General features: G+C 43.6%; 1 protein-coding gene across 1 annotated transcript in view; it reads left to right on the top strand.

Annotated features, from left to right (window-relative positions):
- The first annotated feature begins 2,479 nt into the window (after positions 1-2,479).
- The window catches only part of LOC143935970 (thyrotropin-releasing hormone receptor-like), a 106,697-nt gene continuing 86,419 nt past the window's right edge, over positions 2,480-22,757 (top strand). The window contains exons 1-2 of the mRNA XM_077460214.1: positions 2,480-2,626; positions 3,674-4,565. Coding sequence (XP_077316340.1) covers positions 2,511-2,626; positions 3,674-4,565 — 1,008 coding nt within the window. The 5' untranslated portion in view covers positions 2,480-2,510. The remainder of the gene's footprint in view (positions 2,627-3,673; positions 4,566-22,757) is intronic.

The raw sequence follows: 22,757 nt of genomic DNA, 5'->3' as shown, positions 1-22,757 counted from the left end.
AACGACAGGAATACGTTCAGGCTAGTAGCCAATAGCTTTGGTCTCGTAATTTGATCTGAGTATGCGTGGCACTTTGTCCGATCGGAATTCTCTACGAACGATTGGACCAAGTCAGATCGGATCATGTTGTCGGAAAATTTTATATCCAGCTCTCAAACTTTGTTGGTCGGACAGTCCGATGGAAAAAGTCAGATGGAGCCCACACACGGTCGGATTATCCGACAACACGGGCCGATTGGACATTTTCCGTCGGAATGTCCGTCCGTTTGTACAAGAGCTTACATGTTGGCTTTTCCATTACTCTTTATCTTAGGGCTTGTTCACATTGGCAGCCAGAAAGCGGTAAAATCACATTAGAGCCATGGTTTTATTGTCCCTGACTTCCCACCTGAATGAGGGTGTGGCACCCTTTTGAATGGCTCTGCACCACATCTACCCGGCGTCCCCTGCAATGCACACAGGTGCAGAGCGATGGGCTGGCATTTTCAGGTCTCCTTGCCACCTGTTAAACTGAAAAGCGATCCATCACAGATTGTTTCTTCAACTATTGTGTCTTCTGGTTCAGTAAAGAATCCCGATGCTAGTGAAGAATCCTGATGCTAGTAAAGAATCCTGATGCTAGTGAAGAATCCTGATGCTAGTGAAGAATCCCGTCGCTAGTGAAGAATCCCGTCGCTAGTGAAGAATCCCGATGCTAGCGAAGAATCCCGATGCTAGGGAAGAATCCCAATGTTAGCGAAAAATCCTGATGCTAGTGAAGAATCTCAGTGCTAGTAAAGAATCCCGATGCTAGTCAAGAATCCAGGAGCTATGAAGAATCCCAGCCTTAGTGAAGTATCCCAATGTTAGAGAAGAATCCAGGTGCTAGTGAAGAAACCTGATGCTAGCAAAGAATCCCAGTGCTAGTAAAGAATCCCAGTGGTAGTGAAAAATTCAGATGCTTGTCAAGAATCCCGGCACTAGTGAGCAATCCTAATTCTAGTGAAGAATCACAGTGCTAATAAAGAATCTTAATGCTAGTGAATAATCCTGATGCTAGTGAAGAATCCCAGTGCTAGTGGGAGATGGGTTGGCACACGCATACACCCACACAGGTTGAACTGGATGTACTAGTGTCTATAGTCAACCTTACCAACTATGAAACTATGAAGAATCTTAATGCAATTGAAGAATCCCAGTGCAAGTGAAGAATCCTGATGCTAGTGAAGAATCACAATGTTGGTGAAGAATCCTGATGCTAGTGAAGAATCCCAATGTTAGTAAAGAATCCTGATGCTAGTGAAGAATCCTGATGCTAGTGAAGAATCCTGATGCTAGTGAAGAATCCTGATGCTAGTGAAGAATCCCAATGTTAGTGAAGAAACATGATGCAAGTGAAGAATCCCAGTGCTAGCGAAGAATCCTGATGCTAGTGAAGACTCCTGATGCTATTGAAGTATATCAGTGCTAGTGAAGAATCCTGATGATAATAAAGAATCCTGAAGCTAATTAAGAATCCAGGTGCTAGTGAAGAATCCCAGTGCTAGTGATGAACCCCCATGCTGGTGATATTAGAGCCCCTTACAGTGTGGTCTTATATATCCCAAACCAACTGCAGGTCAACACATAGTAAAAATGAAACAATATTCTCTATCATGTACAGTATCAATAAATACTAATATAGTATACTAAGTTGTGTCTCTCCACCAGCTGACTTGCTAGAACCCCCAACATGCCAGACATTGACTAGGGTAGGTCACTTATGCCGGGGCTAGGTTATTGGCTAGCTCCACTTTTATCTTGGGCATGGGCATTATGCAGTGGCAGCCCATCCATATAGGGCGCAAGGGCGCCTCCCCCCTAACCCATGCACCAGGCCATGCTAACGTCCCACAAGTGCACCCCCCCAAGTGTGAAAAGTCACACTAAAATGTATGGGAAGCGGTTTTCAGGTGCTATTTCTAGCCCTAAAATGCCGGAAAACCACCTCATTGTGAAAGAGGTCTAAAAGCTGCCCATATGCTATACAATCAGATTGTACAATCTCTGTACAATCTACTTTAGATCTACCAAATCTATGTATAATGAAGACGCATCTATTCATTCCATTCAGTTTCTATCTAATCAGGCAAGCCTTTGCACTACTAAGTTGATGGTAGATCTAAAGCAGATTGTAGTGTGTATGGCCAGCTTTAGATTTACCAAAACGAATATGGTAATGTAATATGAGGATTTACCTAAACTATCTGATCAATTTGTATCCCATCAGGCACTTGCACTATTATGTTCCAGTATATACATGAAGACATTCTAATAAGTAGTGGCAGTTGTGGTACTACAAGTTCCAGCATGGATGGGCAGTGTGTGAGTGGAGGGGACAAGTGGTGGAGGATGCAGGCATCTGTCATGAGATGGGGACTCCATGGTGCTGAGTGTACAGCTGTATAGGAGGGGTGTGTAGCATGTGCTGAATGACTCCCCATTCAGAGGAAGGAGTGGAGGAGAGCAGACTGCTGCCTTGTGAGCTGTCTATGGTGCTGAATCTGGACAAGGACAGGCTGCTTCCACTCAATCACCTACCAGTACCTGCACCACACATAGCTCTTCTCACCACCAACCTCCCTGGACATCTGCACCACCTACAATGGTAAGGAAAACTCTTCTCTTCTATTGCAATGGCTGTTATTGTCAGCTTATTGCCAACACATTCTAATAGTATTACTGTTGCTTTAGGTAGACAGTGAAGTAGCCCTTTGCCAACTTTCACCACCCCCCATAACTGATATGTGATATATGTGAGAAGCTGAAAGCTTTTATGTCTGAGACTCTTCTGCGCAGGGAAGGAGACACTAAGACTCTTCTGCAAGAGAAATGAGACTCTGAGACTTCTGCAAGGGGAATGAGACTCTGCAGCATTGTGAGGGCACTGCTAGAGTCTCAATGAGATTTTTGGGTGCCCACTCAGACTAGACTACCAGTTTGGGTGCACTGATTGTATATAAGATACAGAAGGTAGAACTGACTTCTTCTTTTTTTTTTTTTTTTTTCTCAGTATAAGATGAAGTCATTTGGTAAATTAGTGCCGGATGGAATGTGTGATGTGAAAGCTTTGCACGTTTTAGACGTATCATTATCAGTCTGCTTTCCCAGTAATATACATTGATTCCCCATCAGTAGGGCGATGGGGGAATCTGCGGTGACCGGTTGAGGGTCCCGGTGTCACCAGTCTTATCGTCGACCGCTGTGTTAATTTCATACAACTGTGCGTCTGCTGTCCACGTTTCCATAATCATGTTAAGTAATATAAAGAAAAAACCCAAAAATGATGCTTAATCCTTGTGTTTAATACAGTCCTTCAACAATTGTTTTAAAGGAAACCTGTAAAACACACCACTGACCTCCCTGGGAAAATGCTTATTTCCTGGCTGCCTTTGGGTTCAGAGTTTTCAGAATCACTGAGGCAGAGCCAGCCATCCAGAAAGTCAGTGATTCAGAAAGTGCTGAAGCTGCAGGATAAGTATGGTAGCCAGGCAAGTGGCATTTTCTGTTAGTAAAGGAAGCCTACTTTTCTTGGTACATGAGTCCTTTTTCAATGTGTGGAATACCTGGCATCCTTATTGTCATTCTCTACACACTAGTGGTAACAAGGATGTGAAAATAATGCTTTCTAATAAAAGATTTTGTTTGTGAACAGGGAAGCTGGATTTGAGCAAGGCGCATCTCCAACAGTCGTGACTCCATTGGTTACCTACTGCTGCCAAATCCCCGTAAGAGTTTCCGGCATGGATAACTTTACAGCGCCTCTAGGTGTACTTATGGCAAACGGGACAGAGATCAACCAGACTTTGGACAATATGCCTCAGAATGCTTTAGAGGTCCAGGTTGTCACCATTTTCTTAGTCCTTTTGATCTGTGGAGTTGGGATAGCTGGCAACATAATGGTGGTTCTGGTGGTCTTGAGAACCAAACACATGATGACCCCAACCAACTGCTACCTGGTCAGCTTGGCCATTGCTGACCTGATAGTCTTGTTGGCTGCGGGGCTTCCCAACATCTCAGAAGTGGTGGCCTCTTGGGTCTATGGCTACGTTGGCTGCCTTTGCATCACTTATCTACAATACCTTGGCATCAACATCTCGGCTTGTTCCATCACAGCGTTTACCGTGGAGCGTTATATAGCCATCTGCCACTCCATAAAAGCCCAGTTTATCTGCACGGTGTCCAGAGCCAAGAAGATCATTGCCTTTGTGTGGATGTTCACCTCGGTGTACTGTGTCATGTGGTTCTTTTTGGTCGACACCAAGGAAGTTAAGTTTGCTGATGGGATTCAAGTTAGCTGCGGCTACCGGGTACCCAGGAACTTGTACACACCCATCTACTTTTTGGACTTCACCATCTTCTACGTCATCCCCTTGGTCCTTGCTACGGTATTGTATGGCTTGATAGCACGGATATTGTTCATGAACCCATTGCCTTCTAACCCTCAGGATCTTAGCAGGGTGAGCTCCAAACACCATGGCAAGCCCTATAACTCCATTAAGCTTTCATGCAAAGGCAACAAAAATACTGTCAGTTCCAGAAAACAAGTGAGTACTTTTTTCATTATTAACCCCTAGCTGCAGCAATCCAGATGTTAAATCTAAACTCCAGGAATGATTTGTATTGCATAGTTACCTCTAAATATCAAAGACCAGCCACCTCCTAGTAGAATTTAGGCAAGCCCTTGGAAAGGTGCTATCATTGACCAGCTGGATAACCCAGCCTTTCTCAAGCTTTTTTTTTTTTTTACCTCTGAGGAAATCCTTTTTGGGTCTTAGGGAACCCTTGATAAAACCAATTCATTGGGTGTCAATGTGAAGAATTCCCTTTACATCAGTGGCCAGTAGGAAGAATGGCTTTACAGTAGTGCCGTCCTTTGCAGGTAACTTATAAGATCACTGGTGTGATGACTTTGCCATGTGATGTTGGTCCTGGCACTATGCAGGCACCATGAAAGGGGAGGTCAGTTAGGCAGAGCTCCAGGAACCCTTAGCAACCTCTGAAGGAACCCTGATTAAGAATGGATAGGACAACTACTATGAATTCTGTGATTCTTATGTACTCATTTTAACTTCTACATAGTTACATAGTCAATCTGGTTGAATAAAGAGACTAGTCCATCCAGTTCAACCAATGTAGAAAAAAAAATAAAACACACATGCACAAATAGAAAACCTCTATATACACTATGCTGCACCCACAATTTATCCAAAGGAAGGCAAAAAAATACAAAACCCAATAAAGTATGATCCAATTTGCTCCTACGGGGGTAAAAAAAAATCCTTTCTAATACCCCAAGAAGCAATCGGATATTCCCTGGATCAACTTTACCTATAAATGTTAGTATCCAGTTATATTCTGTGCATTTAAGAATGCAGGCCTTTATTAAAACAATCAACTGGGCTGGACAGAACCAGCTCTTGTGTGAGTCTATTCCACATTTTCACAGCTCTTATGCCACGTACACACAACCGTTTTTTCCATCAGAATGAACTCGGTTTTTCCGACGGAGTTCCGCTGAAACGCACTTGCGTACACACAATCACACCAAAGTCCAATCGCTTAGAACGCGGTGATGTACAACACATATGACGGGACTAGAAAAAGGACGTTAAATAGCCAGTAGCCAATAGCGGCCCTTGCGTCGTTTTTGGTCTGTCGGAATAGCATTCAGACGAACAGTTTTCCCGATAGGAATTGATTCAGTCAGAAAGATTTAAATCATGTTCTATTTCTAGGTCTGTCAGAATTTTATCTAAAGAAAAAATCCGCTGAAGCCCACACACGATTGGAATATCCAATGGAATGATTCCGTCTGACCTTTTCTGCCGGAAAGTCCGACCGTGTGTACGCGGCATTACTGTGAAGAAGCCTTTCCTTATTTGGAGATTATACACTTCTACTGTACACCAGACAGTCATTGGTAGGACTATTCTGTCTTGAGCTCACTCACTATTCCAGGGTTGCTGTACAGGAGCTCACAGAAGACAAGGTATTGGATAGCATTATAGATCCATTATGATGGAGCTTCTCTACGTACTGGCAGTATTGGATGCAAACCTGGCATTGTTCAACATGTGTTGTTGGCTGTGGTGGAACATTATTGGGACAATTACCCTATAGTGAACATCTGGTCAGAACCTATTTTTTCAGTTTTGAATGGAGAAGGGAAGAATTAGAGCAATGTCTCCTTACATCTAACCATAGTGGCCACAGTTTTACCAGAGGAAGCAAGGGAAAAACTCCAACAAACACACAATTGAATTTTTTTCCTTATTGCAAGAAAATTTAGAATCTGTTGCATTTTTGCAATGGTCCATTGTAACACAGGTGTCCATTGGGGTGGTTAGAATAAACAGACTCACTGTACTGTATGATATCTTGTAATACATTTTACTTGGATTGGAAACTATGCTTACCTGCCCCTCCTATAATTCTGAGAATGTAGACAAGTAACTAGCCAGATGTTGACTATTGATTTTGCTCATCAATAGTCCACAGGTTAGATGAGCCTTCTCCCCAGTCATTTTCACACTTTGAAAGGTTTAGTGCACCTGAAAGTGGAAATTTAGTAATAGGTGGAGCTTGTTGGCCCTTGACATTTTTATAGGTCTTGGACACTCCAATAGTGAGATCCCCCTTCCATAATTCTTGGCTTCTGACTAGGGATGAGCTTGAGTGTCCTCTGAACTCATCTTAAATCTAAACTCCAAACTCTTTTTCATACTAGGCTGCAGACTGGATCATTCTTCCATGAGCTGTGAGGTGGGGATTTACCTGGTCTGCATCTCACTGGAATATAAAAATGCAGTTCGGATTATAGATGAGTTTTGGAGAACGCCTGAACTCATCTCTACTTCTGACCACCTAGGAGTTTTGGATGCCCCTGCTCACTCCAGCTCCTCCTATTACATTCTCCATAATATAAAATATATACAGGTCCAAAAGGGATGGTGGGAATCTCTAATGCCGCGTACACACGATCGAATTGTCCGGCGGAATTGGTCCGGCAAACAATCCGCCGGACTTTATAACGAACAGACTTGGCCACACACAGGCGCTCCTAAAGTCCGGCGATTTCTAACGCGATGACGTACAGCACGTATAACGGGACAAGAAAAAGGAAGTTCAATAGCCAGTAGCCAGTAGCTTCCTTCTCGTATTTGCTTCAGAGCATGCGTCATTCTTAGTCGGACTAGCACACTGATGAATGGATTGTCTGCTGAAAGCCAAGTCCGGCGGACAAATTTTGAGTTAAAACTACTTTCTAAGTCTGCCGGACTTTACGATGAAAAAGTCAGCTGAAGCCCACACACGATGGAATTGTCCGGCGTACTGTGGTCTGGCGGCCGTAGTCCGCTGGACAATTCGATCGTGTGTACGCAGCATAAGAATGGGCACAGCCCCAGGAACCCAGCACGGAGAGCTCACCAACAGAGTCCCCCAAGAGATATAGGAGACTTTCAGGGGGTTTAACCTCTCCAACATCTACCCAACACTGCAATATCATTTTGGGATGGACTGACCATCCAAATTGATTCAGGCAGTATATAGTGTATTACATCTCCTCTTTTTCCAGTGGATAGCTTCCAGGAGAGAAGGATGACGTTACGTCTCACACATTGTATCAATAACGAAGCAAGTCTGTACCGGTGATTTCCAACAATACTAACAGCACAACACTGCCTATAAACACATGAAATCCAATCCTTCTCAGGTGTGATCATTTCCCATCATAGCCGAATAACAATGATATTTATTCATCGTGAGGGAACAGCTGGCTCTATCAGCACGCTCATGTAATCATCTCAAATTGTGTTGATTTTCTCTTCAAGCCCTACTTGAGTCCTAAAATTATCCCCTATAATACAGCTTATTTATATTACAGAAGAAACATATGTCATCTGATTTCTGTAACAACGCACTCCTCTCTCATTCTTGTGCCTGCTCTCTACTTCTCTAATTGCTGGCTATTGGAGAAACTGCATATAGCAGTCTATGGGCTTGTTTACATTAGTTTCCTCCTTTAAAAAGAGTAATCCATGGTGGATTGCTTTCAAGAGGGCATTTGGCAGGCGATAAGGAGGCATTAGGTTGCCTCCTTCCCACCTTATACCTCTGCACCACCATGCTGCTACTTTACAATTGCAGCACTGCCACATTCAGTGAGTGGCGCTGCCTGCCAAGAACAATGGTGGGGGGGAGGGGGGGATAATTTTTGCTTCTCCAAGTTGCAAAGTACTGCAGTTGTTGCATGTGCGCAACCCTATCCACTACCTTTGCAGCTTAACCACTTGCTTACCGAGCACTTTCACCATCTTCCTGTCCGGGTCAATTTTCATCTTTCAGCGCTGTTGCACTTTGAATGACATTTGAGTGATCATGCAACACTGTACCCAAATGACATTTTTATTTTTTTTACACAAATAGAGCTTTCTTTTGGTGTTATTTAACCACTTAAGGACCGCCTCCTGCACATATACGTGGGCAGAATGGCACGGCTGGGCACAAGCACGTACCTGTACGTTGCTTTTTAAGTGCCCAGCCATGGGTCGGGAGAGGTGATCAAATACCACCAAAAGAAAGCTCTATTTGTGGGAAAAAAAGACGTCAATTTTTTTTGGGAGCCACATCGCACGACTGCGCAATTGTCAGTTAAAGCGACGCAGTGCCACAAAAAGAGGCTTGGTCCTTTTGGCTGTAAATTGGTCCGGAGCTTAAGTGGTTAATCACCACTGTTTTTTTTTATTTTATGTTTTGCTAAACAAACGAAAAAAGACCAAAAATTTTGAAAGGGAAAAAAAAACATTTTTCAGTTTGTTATAAAATTTTGCAAACAGGTAATTTTTCTCCTTAACTGATGTGCGCTAGTGAGGCTGCACTGATGGGCACTGATATCAACATCATGTGAGCAGAATAGGTTCATTGGCTATTTAACTAGCTGAGAAGCCGGGGATCTTCTTTGTCTTTGATAACGCCCTGTGGGAGAGTAGAAACGCGCCAATGTAGATTCCGGTTCCTTAGTGACGTCACGTCCGGTGAGCCGTGGAACGCATGTGAGGTTGTGAGAACTAAGCCAGTTCCTGGAGCAAGCCGGCTGACCTATAGAAAGAACCTAAAGGATGTTTGCACAATGCGATTATAACTTTGGAATATTGTGTATTATAAAATAAAGTACCGTATGTTTTTAATCGTTTATCACAAATAAACAAGAACGTGCTATACTATATGGATTCTCTCTCCTTCATGCACGAGTGGCAATTACATAGGAAAATATAGAGGAAGTGACATCTCCCCGCTCACCAACCTAAGCCCGATAGACCCACATGCAGTACTGCTAAGGGGTCAATACCATCTGGTGAGTTGAAGCACAAGGGGGTATGTGGAGCACAGATCACTGTGTGATATTTTTGAAGCACTACAGCACTTTAGAATATTTTTGCACAGGAGCACCTTTGGAAGAAAATTCTGTTTGGGGCTATTCTGAAGTCACAATATGGACTTTCACTAGCTACTTGCTTTTCAGTTCTTATTAGACTTTTTTTATGATTTGTTCATTTTTGATAATCAAAGTTTTTGATGTATGCACAGCATTTGCACTCTAGTAGTTTGTACTCTAGTAATTTGCCTTTAGTAAATTTTGTAATTTGGTACTCTTTGCACTGGTTTGTGGTATAATATTTGACTGTGTAATGAACAACAGCAACAGGAGTAGTGTATAGGCACAAACACATTTAGCGTGGGTGGGTTGTATTTATATCATGGGCACTGGTAGGCTGCACTGATGGGCACTGAAGAGGTGGCACTGATAGGTGGCACTGATGAGCACCAATGAGGGTTCACTGGTGGGCACTGATGGGCTCTGATAGGCGCCAGTGAAGGGCACTAATATGCGACACTGATAGGTGACGCTGATGGGCACTGATAGGTGGCACTGATATGTGACACTGATGAGGAGGCACTGGTGGTAACTGATTGGTAGCACTGATGAGCACTGATTGTCAGCACTGGTGGGCATAGATTGTCAGCACTGATGGGACAGCACTGATCATCAGGACATTTGTAATCAGTGCCCTGATTATCAGTGTTGATGATCATTTAACACAAGCTGGTTATCGGCTCTCTTCTTCTCTCCTCACACTGTCAGCACGAGGAAAGGAAAAACCGATAACCGGCTTGTGTTTACATCCGCGATCAGCTGTCATTGGACACAGCTGATCATGTGGTAAAGGGTCGCTGTGATTGGCCCTTTACCCCGATCTGTGATCAGCTGAGACCGAAGGACTCAGTGATCACAGAGCGCGCTGCCTGCGTGCCCCAGCACGATCACGGGAGGACATCAATAGACGCCCTCCCTGCAAAGTAGGCTAGCACTGTAGCTGTCAAGAGGGATCGGTTGGAGGGTGGTAAAAATATGGATCAACTGTGTTTTTTACTTTTACTGTTTTACTAGAGGAAATCTTCCCATCGGGGCATTTGTTCTGGTGACAGCTGTCCTTTACACACGGTCGGACTTTCTGACAGAAAATGTGCGATTGGATCTTGTTGTCGGAAAATTTGATCGCGTGTGGGCTCCATCTGACTTTTTCCATCTGAAAATACAATCGTTTCAATTACGATTGTGTGTAGACAATTCGGACGGACAAAGTGCCACGCATGCTCAGAATAAATTACGAGAGGAAAGCTATTGGCTACTGCCTTCTTTATAGTCCCGTCGTACCTGTTCTACGTCACCGCATTCAGAACGATCGGATTTTCCAACAACTTTGTGCGACTGTGTGCATGCAACACAAGTTTGGGCCAAAATCCGTTGGAAAAAATCAGACGGATTTTGTTGTCGGAATGTCCGACCATCTGTATGGGGCATGAGTCTAGTATCTTATATCACACCAACACTTATCTAAAGGATCCGTTCAGCTTGAAAGCACAATTAAAGTGTCACACCTCCGTATAGTTTTGTATCAGCAAATGTTTTAATGCCTTAAAATGGCCTTTTCTCTTACACTGCAGTGCTCTGTGCTGGCAGGGCTGAGTAATGGCCACACCCCTTATCGGTGTCTTCCAACAGGCTTGTGTTGTAGAGAAGAAAGGGGGCGTGTCTGACCTGGTCTGTTATACTGATTACTGACTGCACTCCGGCAAACTCTGGTGCCCATTGGACTGCACACACATATTTTGTCTCCTTGCACAACTGCTGGGGGTGGGGAAGGAAGACTAGAAAAATGGAGGTTGTTAGTACAGAGTCAATCTATCTGCATAGCTATTGCTGGGAATTCAGCTGGGCTTTACTTCATAATGATAAGACAGCTGGATATGGAGTAGAAAAGTGGAAATCCCTCTTGTAGCTTTTTCTGCTTGGTTGAAAGCTAAGTCATATACTCATGTAAAAGAAAGTTTCCTCAAAAGGTGGGACTTTAACCACTTCAGCCCCGGAAGATTTTACCCCCTCCCCCCCACTGTGTCGCTTTAACTGACAATTGCGCGGTTGTGCGACGTAGCTCCCTAACAAAATTGACGTCCTTTTTTCCCCACAAATAGAGCTTTCTTTTGGTGGTAGTTGATCACCTCTGCGGTTTTTATTTTTTGCGCTATAAAAAAAAAAATAGCAGCAATTTTGAAAAAAAAAACGCATTATTTTTTAACTTTTTGCTATAATAAATATCCCCAAAAAATATTTAAACATTTTTTTCCCTCAGTTTAGATCGATATGTATTCTTCTACATATTTTTGGTAAAAAATAAAAAAAAATCGCAATAAGCGATTGTTTGCGCAAAAGTTATAGCTACTACAAAATAGGGGGTAGTTTTATGGCATTTTTATTATTATTTTTTTTTTACTAGTAATGGCAGCGATCAGCGATTGCAGGACTGCGACATTATGGCGGACACATCAGACACTTTTGGCGAGATTTTGGGAACATTCACATTTATACAGCGGTCAGTGCAATTAAAAATGCATTGATTACTGTGTAAATGTGACTGGCAGTAAAAGGGGTTAACCACTATTGTTGTTAGTAATGGCAGCGATCCCATCGGCGATGGGACCATTGGCATTAATACAAATCACTGGCAATGAAGGGGGTTAACCACTAGGTGGCGCTGTAGGGGTTAAGTGTGTCCTAGGGAGTGATTCTAACTGTGGGGGGAGGAGCTGTGTGTGACACAATTACAGGGAGCTGTGATCAGTGTCAGTGTTTATAGCGCAAAAAATAAAAACCGCAGAGGTGATCTAATTCCACGAAAAGAAATCTCTATTTGTGGGTAAAAAAAGACGTCAATTTTGTTTGGGAGCAACACCGCACGACCGCGCAATTGTCAGTTAAAGCAACGCAGTGCTGGATCGCAAAAAGTGCTCTGGTCTTTGGCCAGCCAAATGGCTTAAGTGGTTAATACATTACAATAAAAGACATTTAAAAAAAATTGCTAACTATTTGCAATAGTTTACACCCCCAGCAGCTAAAGAGGGGTAGCGGTTGGGGGGGGGCATGAAGGCTCAGCTCAACCATGGAGTTTTACTGCCCCCCCCAACCACTTTAGGGCCTTTTAATACAAGTCTGCAGGAATAAATTTCCAGCATGCCACAATATGCAGCAACAGTAGTTTTGCTAAAACAACTTTTTATTATTATTTTTAATTATTATTAATTATTATTATTTAATATTAATGTATTTATTTGATTATTTTATGTATTTATTTTTATTAATTTATTTATTATTAATTACTATTATTATTATTATTTATTATTATTGAGTTCCAGTTAAGTGATGTTGCTTAGTCTGGGATGATGTAGAAAAAATTGACTTTCCAGGCACCAATCAGAAAAATAAACTATAATATTTTATTAATGGTTAATACATTACAATAAAATACATTTAAAAAAAATGCAAACTATTTACAATAGCAGCTAATTCTCTCCAATGTGAACTATATATATCAAGAATCATGTCATGCAAGTCATATATGATAATATATACTATGAGGTCACATTATATATTATCATATATATCTTGCATGACATGATTATTGATTTTTTAAATGTCTTTTATTGTAATGTATTAACCATTAATAAAATATTATAGTTTATTTTTCTATGATTGGTGCCTGCAAAGTCCATTTTTTCGAAAACCATCCCAGACTAAGCAACATCACTTAACTGGAACTCAATTATAAATCATAATAATAATTAATAATAAATAAATTAATAAAAATAAATACATGAATTAATAAAATAAATACATTAATAAAATATTAAATAATAATCATTAATAATAATTAAAAATAATAATAAAAAGTTGTTTTAGCAAAACTACTGTTGCTGCATATTGTGGCATGCTGGAAATGTATTTGTGCAGACTTGCACTAAAAGGCTCTAAAGTGGTTGGGGGGGGGGGGGGGGGCAGTAAAGCTCCATGGTTGAGCTGAGCCTTCATTACCCCCCCCCCCCCCCCCTGGCCCCCAAGCGCTACCCCTCTTTAGCTACTGGGGGTGTACACATGGTATGAACTCAATGCTTTGCCTCATGGATGAAATTATACCCCCCCCCCCACACACACACACACACCTTTTATTATACCCATTATAATATTTCTAATTATTATATTTCTAATTCTACCCCCTGTGACCCATTCAAGTGAATGGGGCCATTCTGCAAGCCCATGCAACTGTGTGCAGTGCGGTGGTGCGGGGTTCAAGAGGTTATTGTATTGTGTTGTGTTAAATGATCACTAAATGGCGATCCAAATGTAGATCACTCTTCAGTGATCAAAGTTGGTGTGAACGAGCCCTAATAAGGAAAAAGAAATCGGACCCTTTCCACAAGCTTATGCGTTTTATTACATGCGTAGCTTGTGTGTGTGTGTGTGTGTGTGTGTGAGTGCAGATCCATCGTCTTCTAGCAGGTTGGTCCTATGACAGGTTTATATATGACCCCTCAGCAGATGACTGAGTGACTGGCCTAATGACAGACTGATTGATGGAATCATTGATTTTCATTCAGATCAATTTACACTGAAGTGGAAGAGAAAAAAACTCCAACCTCAATAGACAGACCTTATTCTTCACTATTACATTCCACAAGAATTGGTTTAACAAACCTTCCATTGTACTGAATATTATACACAGGGAAGGGTTGAAGTTGAAGGTTACTTTGCAGCTGAATAAATTTTTTATTTATTTGCAGTTTTTTTTTTTTGCCTATATTACCTAGACAAAAAATAGTCCTGTACCGTTCTGTTCACTAGATACACTATATTTCCAAAAGTATTGGGACACCCGCCTTCACACGAGAATGAACTTTAAAGCGGGGCTCCACTGCCTCCAACGTTTTTTTTTGTGACATTTAAAAATACATTTTTTACTTACATGTTCCGTTTTTTTTTTAAAGTTTTCCCATTGCTTTTTGTCAAGCAAAGAGTGCTTTATAAAAATGATATCGATAGTTGTCATCTTGCCTGTGGGCATGTGCAGGGCCCGTTTTTAAGGCAGGGCAAAAGGGGCAGCTGCCCTGGGCCCTGTCATTGTTGTGGGGGCCCAAAGCAGCTACTTCATACTTGCCAACTATCCTGGTTTAAATTCCCTCGCTCCTTGAGGGTTTAGTCCTGTGCTGTGTCCCACTATCTCAGTGTGAAGTGCTGCTACTAATGCTGTCCAGCTCTACCCTATTTTTGTGTACAGATGACTCACCTGCAGACCTGTGTTTACATGTAAATTACTAGCATTCATATGTAAATAGAGGCGGCCGGCGGCATTGATATGTATATCATGCCCCCCTGAGGTCATATGCACAGTAATCTCTAACAACCAATCAAAAAGCAGAAATCATGTGCTGTAACCTCTAGCAACTAACCAGTGAGCTGTAATGTGTTCTGTAACCTCTAGCAACCAGTCAGTGAGTGGTAATGATACACTGTAACCTCGGGCAACCAATCACAATAGCTGCCTGATCTGATTCCGTAAACTGATTTTGAGTCTAGCTGCTATTTATTGTATGTCTCAGAGCAGGTGGAGAGCGAAACTGCATGGGGAGGGGGGCCCAAGAAAAGGCATGTGAAGCCCACAGGCATTCTCTTCCTGGATTCTGTGACGTGCATCTCCCAGAATGCAACGCCCGTTCTATCGTAGATCTCGCGCATGCGCAGTAATGTTTGTATAGGAGCGCCGTCAACAGCTTTGGCTCTAAATCGCGCGATAACTCGCTCCAGGCCACCGCACAGACTCCTGGGAACAAGAAAAAAGGATCCCAGGAGACAGTGCGGCACAAAGGAAGTGTCGACCTAGCCGCAGCAACCCCGCCCATATCTGCAGCAACCCCGCCCATATCCGCAATCCCACGAACACGGAAATGGCCAGTAACTCAAGGATAAAAAAGGTACATGAAACTTAAATGTCCTCATTATATAGAACAGAGAAAAATAATATGCGGGAGCTATTTTTTTATAAATCGGGTGGAGCTCCGCTTTAATGGAATCCCAGTCTTAAGGCACATACACACGCTTTGATTTTTGGACACCAGTTGCGTTACGACGGGCTGATCATCGGCAAATCTTACCATTATTACGGTGCTTTCGACAGCCGATATCACTTTTTCGTCAGGCAAAAGCTGGATGTGCAAACTATAAACTTTTTGTCGGATGTGAACTCAACGTCTGATTTTCGTCTCATTAGTACGGTTTTCGTGCGAAAAAAATCATAAGAGCAAGACTCCGCATGCTCAGAAACTAAAGAATACATACAAAACTATTCAACGCGTTGCGTCACTTCTGACGTTGTATTCTGTCAAATGAAAATTCTTGTATTGTTAGTAACCTCTTCACTTTCAACATGAGACTAGCGAGCCACAAAAATCGGACATTCTGTCGTCCAAAAATCAAAGCGTGTGTACGAGGCTTTAAGCTGGATACACACTATACAATTTTCTGTCGATTTTTTTCCTTCAGATTTACCAAAAATCTAAAGGTAATCAGACAACAAAAGTTGTATAGTGTGTATGGGGTCTAAAGCCTCATACACACGGTACGAATGTTGGCCCAACGAGCGTCTGATTTTTGTCAAAAGGACGTGTGCCGGAATCTTGTCTTGCATAATAACAGTACACAATTGTCGTGCCACTAACATGAACGTAGTGACGTTCTACAAGGAATTTTCAGCTCTTGAGCGCCACCCTTTGGGTCCCTTCTGCTAATTTTGTGTTTGGTGAGCACTGATCCCGAGCATTGCGTGTTTGTACTTTCGACTTTTGTGTGACGGATTTGTGTACTGACCATACGAAAATATGAGATCAAACCGCTGTCCGCCAAAAAAATTACTGAATTGGACAACAATTGTCAAATGGAGCGTACTAACGGTAAGATTTTAGGACAACAGTCATTCAACAGACAATCCCATGCCAACAATCATACCGTGTGTATGAGGCTTTAGACCCCATACACACTATTAGATTTTCTGCAGATTTTTGTCTTCAGATTTACCATGTAGTGCAAGGGCCTGCCTGATTGGATATAAATTGAAACTCTTAAGGTTTGACCTCATATTATATGGTTTTGGTAAATTTGAAGACAAAAATCTGCAGAAAATCTGATAGTGTGTATGGGGCTTTAGTCCGTAGGGTTCAATATGGAGTTGGCCCACCCTTTGCAGCTATAACAGCTTCAACTCTTCTGGGAAGGCCGTCCACAAGGTTTAGGAGTGTGTCTATGGGAATGTTTGACCATTCTTCCAGAAGAGCATTTGTGAGATCAGGTACTGATGTGGACAAGAAGGCCTGGCTCGCATTCTGCACACTATTTCATCCCAAAGGTCTTCTATAGGGTTGAGGTCAGGACTCTGTGCAGGCCAGTGAAGTTCCTCCACCCCAAACTTGCTCATCCACCTCCTTATGGACCCTGCTTTGTGCACTGGTCCAAATCATTTGGTGGAGGGGGGATTATGGTGTGGGGTTGTTTTTCAGGGGTTGGGTTTTGGCCCCTTAGTTCCAGTGAAGGGAACTCCTATGCCCCGTACACACGAGCGGACTTTTCAACATCCAAAGTCCGACGGACTGATTCCGTCAGACCATTCGATCGTGTGTGGGCTGCAACGGACTTTTGATTCACCAAAGTCTGACGGACTTTAGAATATGGAACATGCTTCAAATTTTTCCGACGGAACTCCGCCGGACCCGGTCCCTCCGAAAAATTTTCTTGTGTGTATGCTATTCCGACGGACTAAAACCGATGCTAGGGCAGCTATTGGCTACTGGCTATGAACTTCCTTATTCGAATCCAGTCGTACATCATCACGTTCGAATCCGTCGGAGTTTGGTGTGATTGTGTGTGGCCAAGTCCACTCAGCCGAAAAGTCCGTCGGAACTCCGGCAGAACTCCGGCAGAACTCCTTCGGAAGTCTGTCGGACATAAGTCCTCTCGTGTGTACGGGGCTTTAAGGCGTCAGCATACCAAGACATTTTGGACAATTTCATGCTCCCAACTTTGTGGGAATAGTTTGGGGATGGCCCCTTCCTGTTCCAACATGACTGCTCACCAGTACACAAAGCAAGGTCCATAAAGACATGGATGAGTGAGTTTGGGGTGAAAAAACTTGAGTGGCCTGCACAGAGTCCTGACCTCAACCTGATAGAACTTCTTGTGGGTGTTCTTGGATGTTCACGGGATGAATCAGTGTCTGACCTCACAAAGGCCCTTCTGGAAGAATGGTCAAACATTCCCATAGACTCACTCCTAAACCTTGTGGACGGCCTTCCCAGAAGAGTTGAAGCTGTTATGGCTGCAAAGGGTGGGCCAACTCAATATTGAACCCTACGGACTAAGACTGGGATGCCATTATAGTTCATGTGTGTAAATGCAGGTGTCCCAATACTTTTGGCAATAGAGTGTATCTTTGTGTTTATGGTCATAGTGCGGGTTCTGTAGAGATGGACCTGAATGTGATTTCACCATTCCGTACCAGTCTATGTATTATACTGTCTGCCACCTGTGATCATATATGTACAATGGATGACTGTGCACAGTTCATCACAGGCAGCTAGAGATCCCATGTGGCTCAACACACAGCCCGTCCCTGAGCTGCATTTGCTGATCAGGTATAAATGACTCCTTTATTAATCATTATGTGGCAAGACTAAAATCCATTGAGGATGCTGAGCATAGAATATACAATCAATATAACCTTGGATGTTCTCCCATATTTTTGGGCTCAAGGCCAAACTCTGGGCAAATGGCTTAAAACAGTGTTAACACGATCGGAATTTCGGCCCGCAAAAGACAGATGAGAGCTTTTCATCGGAAAATGCGACCGTGTGTATGCTCCATCGCAATTTAGCTGGCCGAATTCCCGACAGCAAAAATTTGAGAGCATGTTCTCAATTTTGCCGACTTTCTATCGGAAATTCCGATCGTGTGTATGCAATTCTGACGTGCAAAAACTCACGCATGCTCAGATTCATCTACGAGAAGGAAGCTATTGGCTACTGGCTTTTGAACTTCCTTTTTCTAGTCCCGTCGTACGTGTTGTACGTCACTGCGTTCTTGGTGGTCGGAATTTGGTGTGACCAGGTGAATGCAAGACAACTTGAGCAGAATTCCGTTGGAAAAACCATCAGACCTTTTTCCGACCAGAATTCCGATCGTGTGTACGTGGAATTAGAGGGCATTTTTACTACCAATGGATTTGTATTTGTCCATCCAGTTTTCAGATACAGCTCTGCCATATAGCACAGACCCATCTGACAGGGATGTAGACCTATTTTTCTTTTTGTTCTGCACTTAGGTAACACTTTTGCCGCGTACACATGATCAGACTATCCGGCGGACATAGTCTGGCGGACAAACCGCCAGAAAGTCCGCCAAATTTCCGAATTAGCGGACCTGCCCACACACTGGACTTTTCTGCCGGACTATGGCGGGAGTCCGCCGTACTTTTGAAATGAACGGACTTGCCCACAAACGCAGAAATGTCCGTTCATTTTGAACGCGGCTATTATTAAAGGGGGCTCCCGGATTCTGATAAGCCCCCCCCACCTGCAGACCCTGACAACCAACGGCCAGGGTTGTCGGGAAGAGGCCCTTGTCCTCATCAACATGTGGACAAGGTGCTTTGGGGTGGGGGGGGGGCCACGCTCGCTTGTCCCCACCCCTTTCCTGACCAGCCGGGCTGCGTGCTCGGATAAGGGCCTTATATGGACCTGGGGGGGACCCCCACGCCGTTTTTTCGGCGTAGGGCTTCCCCTTTAAGTCCATACCAGGTGACGGGGCCAGCGGCGTGTCAATCTCGCTAGTCCCGTCTACATAGAGCAAAATTAACAGACTTTTCTCTGTGCGGGAAAGTCTGTTCATTTCAAAAGTACGGCGGACTAGCACACACACGGCTGTATTGTGCGCTGGAATGCGAGTCCGCCGGACTTTTGGGTAAAAAAAAAGTCTGCCGGAGCCCGCACATGGGTGGATTGTCCGGCGGACTCGAGCCCCCGGACTTTTCCGACTGGATAGTTTGATCGTGTGTACGCGGCATTACTGGTCTTGTCCCTTCCGCCCAGCAAAGAAGCAGCAGATTGATGAGCTTATTTCTTCGTCATTCTGCTCTCTCCTGCAATCAGCATGTCCCTTGTTAGCATGTCAGCACAGCTGAATGGCTCCTTGTACAGTTTCTCTCTTCCCCAATCTGAGCTCTGCTGTACAGGGAATTACAGAAGGTTGATACTAAATCATATGTAGGTATTTATACTGTTTGCATAAAAAAATACAATTAAAGTGGTTCTAAAAGTTTTTATTTTTTACCTTAATGCATTCTCTGCATTAAGGTAAAAAAAAAACCTTCTCTGTGCAGCTCCTCTCCAAGCCCCCCTTATACTTACCTGAGCCTGATCCCAATCCAGAGCAGTAGCTTTCTCCGCTCTCTCTCTAGTCACTGGACATGGAGACAGCAGCGGGAGCCAATGGCTCCGCCTGCTGTCAGTCAGAGCCAGTGAGCAGAGAGCTGGGGGCGGGGTTGAGCCACACTGTGTGTTTATAGACACACACATTGCAGCTCAGGATCGAGCCCGCACGAGTTCCCCCATAGCAAGCATTTTGCTGTGGGAGCACATGGCAGGAGCCTTCTTAAAAAACAAAAAAAAATGTTTTTATTTTTTTTGGGGAGTATGGGAAATGGCCATCTTCGAACACTGATGGTGCTAAGCCTTTAGGTAATTAGGAGAACCAGTTCCTTTGCTAAGTAGGACAAATGGCTTGAAAAAATTTTGGCAGTGCCTCCATCCAAGATGGTGCTGAGGAAACTCCCTTCCTGAGAAATCAACCAGTAAATTATTTGTAAGTAGAAACAATGTAAACTCTATACTATATGATAAAAGATTAGTAATAGCACACCACAAATCTAATATACAAACATATAACATTAGCAATGGACCTGGTGGAGTGGCACACAATCACTTAGGTGTCAGTGGCGGCTGGTGTTTTATTTTTTTGGGAGGGGCTGGCAAACAATCCACCCACCGCCATTCCCCCCAGGTTGGACGAACCAAGGACGGCACCCCCCACCACGGTCGGTGAGTCAGTTGGGGCCCCTGCACTTACCCCATCTTGTGGTCAGCGCGGCAGACGGCGGTGGCTTCTCCCTCCTCTCCTCTGTGTGTCATGTGTCTCCTCCCTCCTCCTCCTGCTGGCCAATCCAGTCAGCTCTCCTTTCGGCCAATCGGGTGATGGGTCTCATGAGCCGCTTCCTGATTGGCCAATGGGAGATTCAGTATTACAATAGCAAATATTCATTCGCTATTGTCACACAACTGTGTGAAGCCCACCCTTTTTTTAAGTCAATTAGAGCCTCTGCTCTAATTGTGTGCTTCAAACCCCCCCCCCCCCCCCATTGGAATCTATGCATCCGGTGCCCTGCATGCAGATTAGTGTGCTGGACTCATGGATATGGGGGGGGTGGTGCTAATGCACCCCTAATCACCGACACTGCTAGGTGTAGTGGTTTAGCAAAGATACTCCTGGATGAAAGTGGCAGCAAAGTCTGGTTGCAAAGACTCCTGAGGGATGGTAGCAGGCTTGGCATCCACTCTGGTTCTGATGAGCTGAATACCGGTCAGTAGTTATGAGGAAATCCTCCAACCAGCACCTGACCATCTTCTTACCAACAAAGTCAGTGGGGGCGACGCTGGAACTAAGCTTATCCACTCTGTTTTTCTCAGTCCCTAACAGTTTTCTTATCTACCATGCATCCAGGCCTCTACCTATGAGCCTATGGGTGCCCAACCTGGCTCTACCTTATACTGCCTACTAAGCCCTGGGCTAAAGCTAACTGAAGAATCCCAGACCAGAAGGGATGGCATTTACTCAAAGTAATGGTAACTGCATATTAATGTTATTTTAATAAAGCGTATCACCTGATAATATACTGCAAGAATACCATTAGAGATAGAGTAGCATAGAGCTTGCTATTTGGCACTGTGCATGTGAGATAATAACAATAGGACAGAGATACGTCCCTCACCAGACTTCGTCTTTGTGCCACAACATTTAAAGCGGTAGTAAACCCCAAAACAAAAACTCAATATACAACAGCTTACCAATCATTTGATGTGGTGGCTTCATTTGTTTTATTTTTTTAGGCTGTCCCCTTGCCCTGCTCGTTTTATTCTAGCATCAATGTAGCTGGTTTATGTACAGTATGATAATGCATCAGCAGTATTATGCCCCATACACACGGTCGGATTTTCCGACGGAAAATGTGCGATCGGATCATGTTGACGACAAATCCACCCGTGTGTGAGCTCCATTGGACTTTTTCCGTTGGATTTTCCGACGCACAAAGTTTGAGAGCAGGATCAAAAATTTGCAGACAACAAAATCCAATTGCATAAATTCCGATCATGTGTAGACAATTCCAACGGACAAAGTGGCACACATGCTCAGAATAAACGAAACGAAAGCTATTGGCTACTGGCCCGTTTATAGTCCCAACGTATGTGTTTGACGTCACCTCGTTCAGAATGATCCGATTTTCCAACAACTTTGTGCGACCGTGTGTATGCAACACAAGTTTTGGCCAAAATCTGTTGGAAAAAATCTGGAATATCCGACCGCGTGTATGGGGCATTAGTGAGAGATGTGGCTCAATATATGTGAATGCACATTTCCCCATCGCAATGAGCATGTAAAGAGAGCCTGAAAAGCTAACCTGTCAAATAGTGAGAGTTTTCAAGTCCAACTGTTTTTTTGTTTTTTTTTTTACTTTTGAAAGGTTAAAATGGTTGTAAAGGCTAAATGCATGAAGGTAAAAAAAAACCTTCAGTGTGCAGCTCCCCCCTCAGCAACCCTAAGACCCCTTTCACACTGGGGCGTTTTTCAGGCGCTTTAGCGTAAAAAAAAAAGCGCATGTGAAGCGCCTGAAAGAAGCCTCATCTGCAATCCCAATGTGAAAGCCCAAGTGCTTTAAGAGCCCTTTCACAATGTCAGCTCCCGAAAAACGCTTGTAAAGCACCGCTTAAACTAGCAGCGCTTTACCAGCGTTTTTGGGGCGCTTTTAACCCCTGCTAGTGGCCAAATAAAGGGTTAAAAGCACCCACAAAATGCTGCTGCCAAAAGCGCTTTTCAGGCATTTTGCAGGCGCTTCCCATTGATTTCAATGGGAATGGGCACTTTAGGAGCGGTGTATTCACTGCTCCAAAAGCGCTGCAAAGAAGATGCTTGCAGGACTTTTTTTGATGTCCTGCCAGCGCAGCGCCTCAGTGTGAAAGCACTCGGGCTT

The sequence above is a fragment of the Lithobates pipiens genome, unplaced genomic scaffold (assembly GCF_037356315.1).
Source record: "Lithobates pipiens isolate NorthernLeopardFrog02 unplaced genomic scaffold, aLitPip1_a1.2 Scaffold_28, whole genome shotgun sequence".
Lineage (NCBI taxonomy): Eukaryota > Metazoa > Chordata > Amphibia > Anura > Ranidae > Lithobates > Lithobates pipiens.
This window is presented reverse-complemented; position numbering and strand designations above follow the sequence as displayed.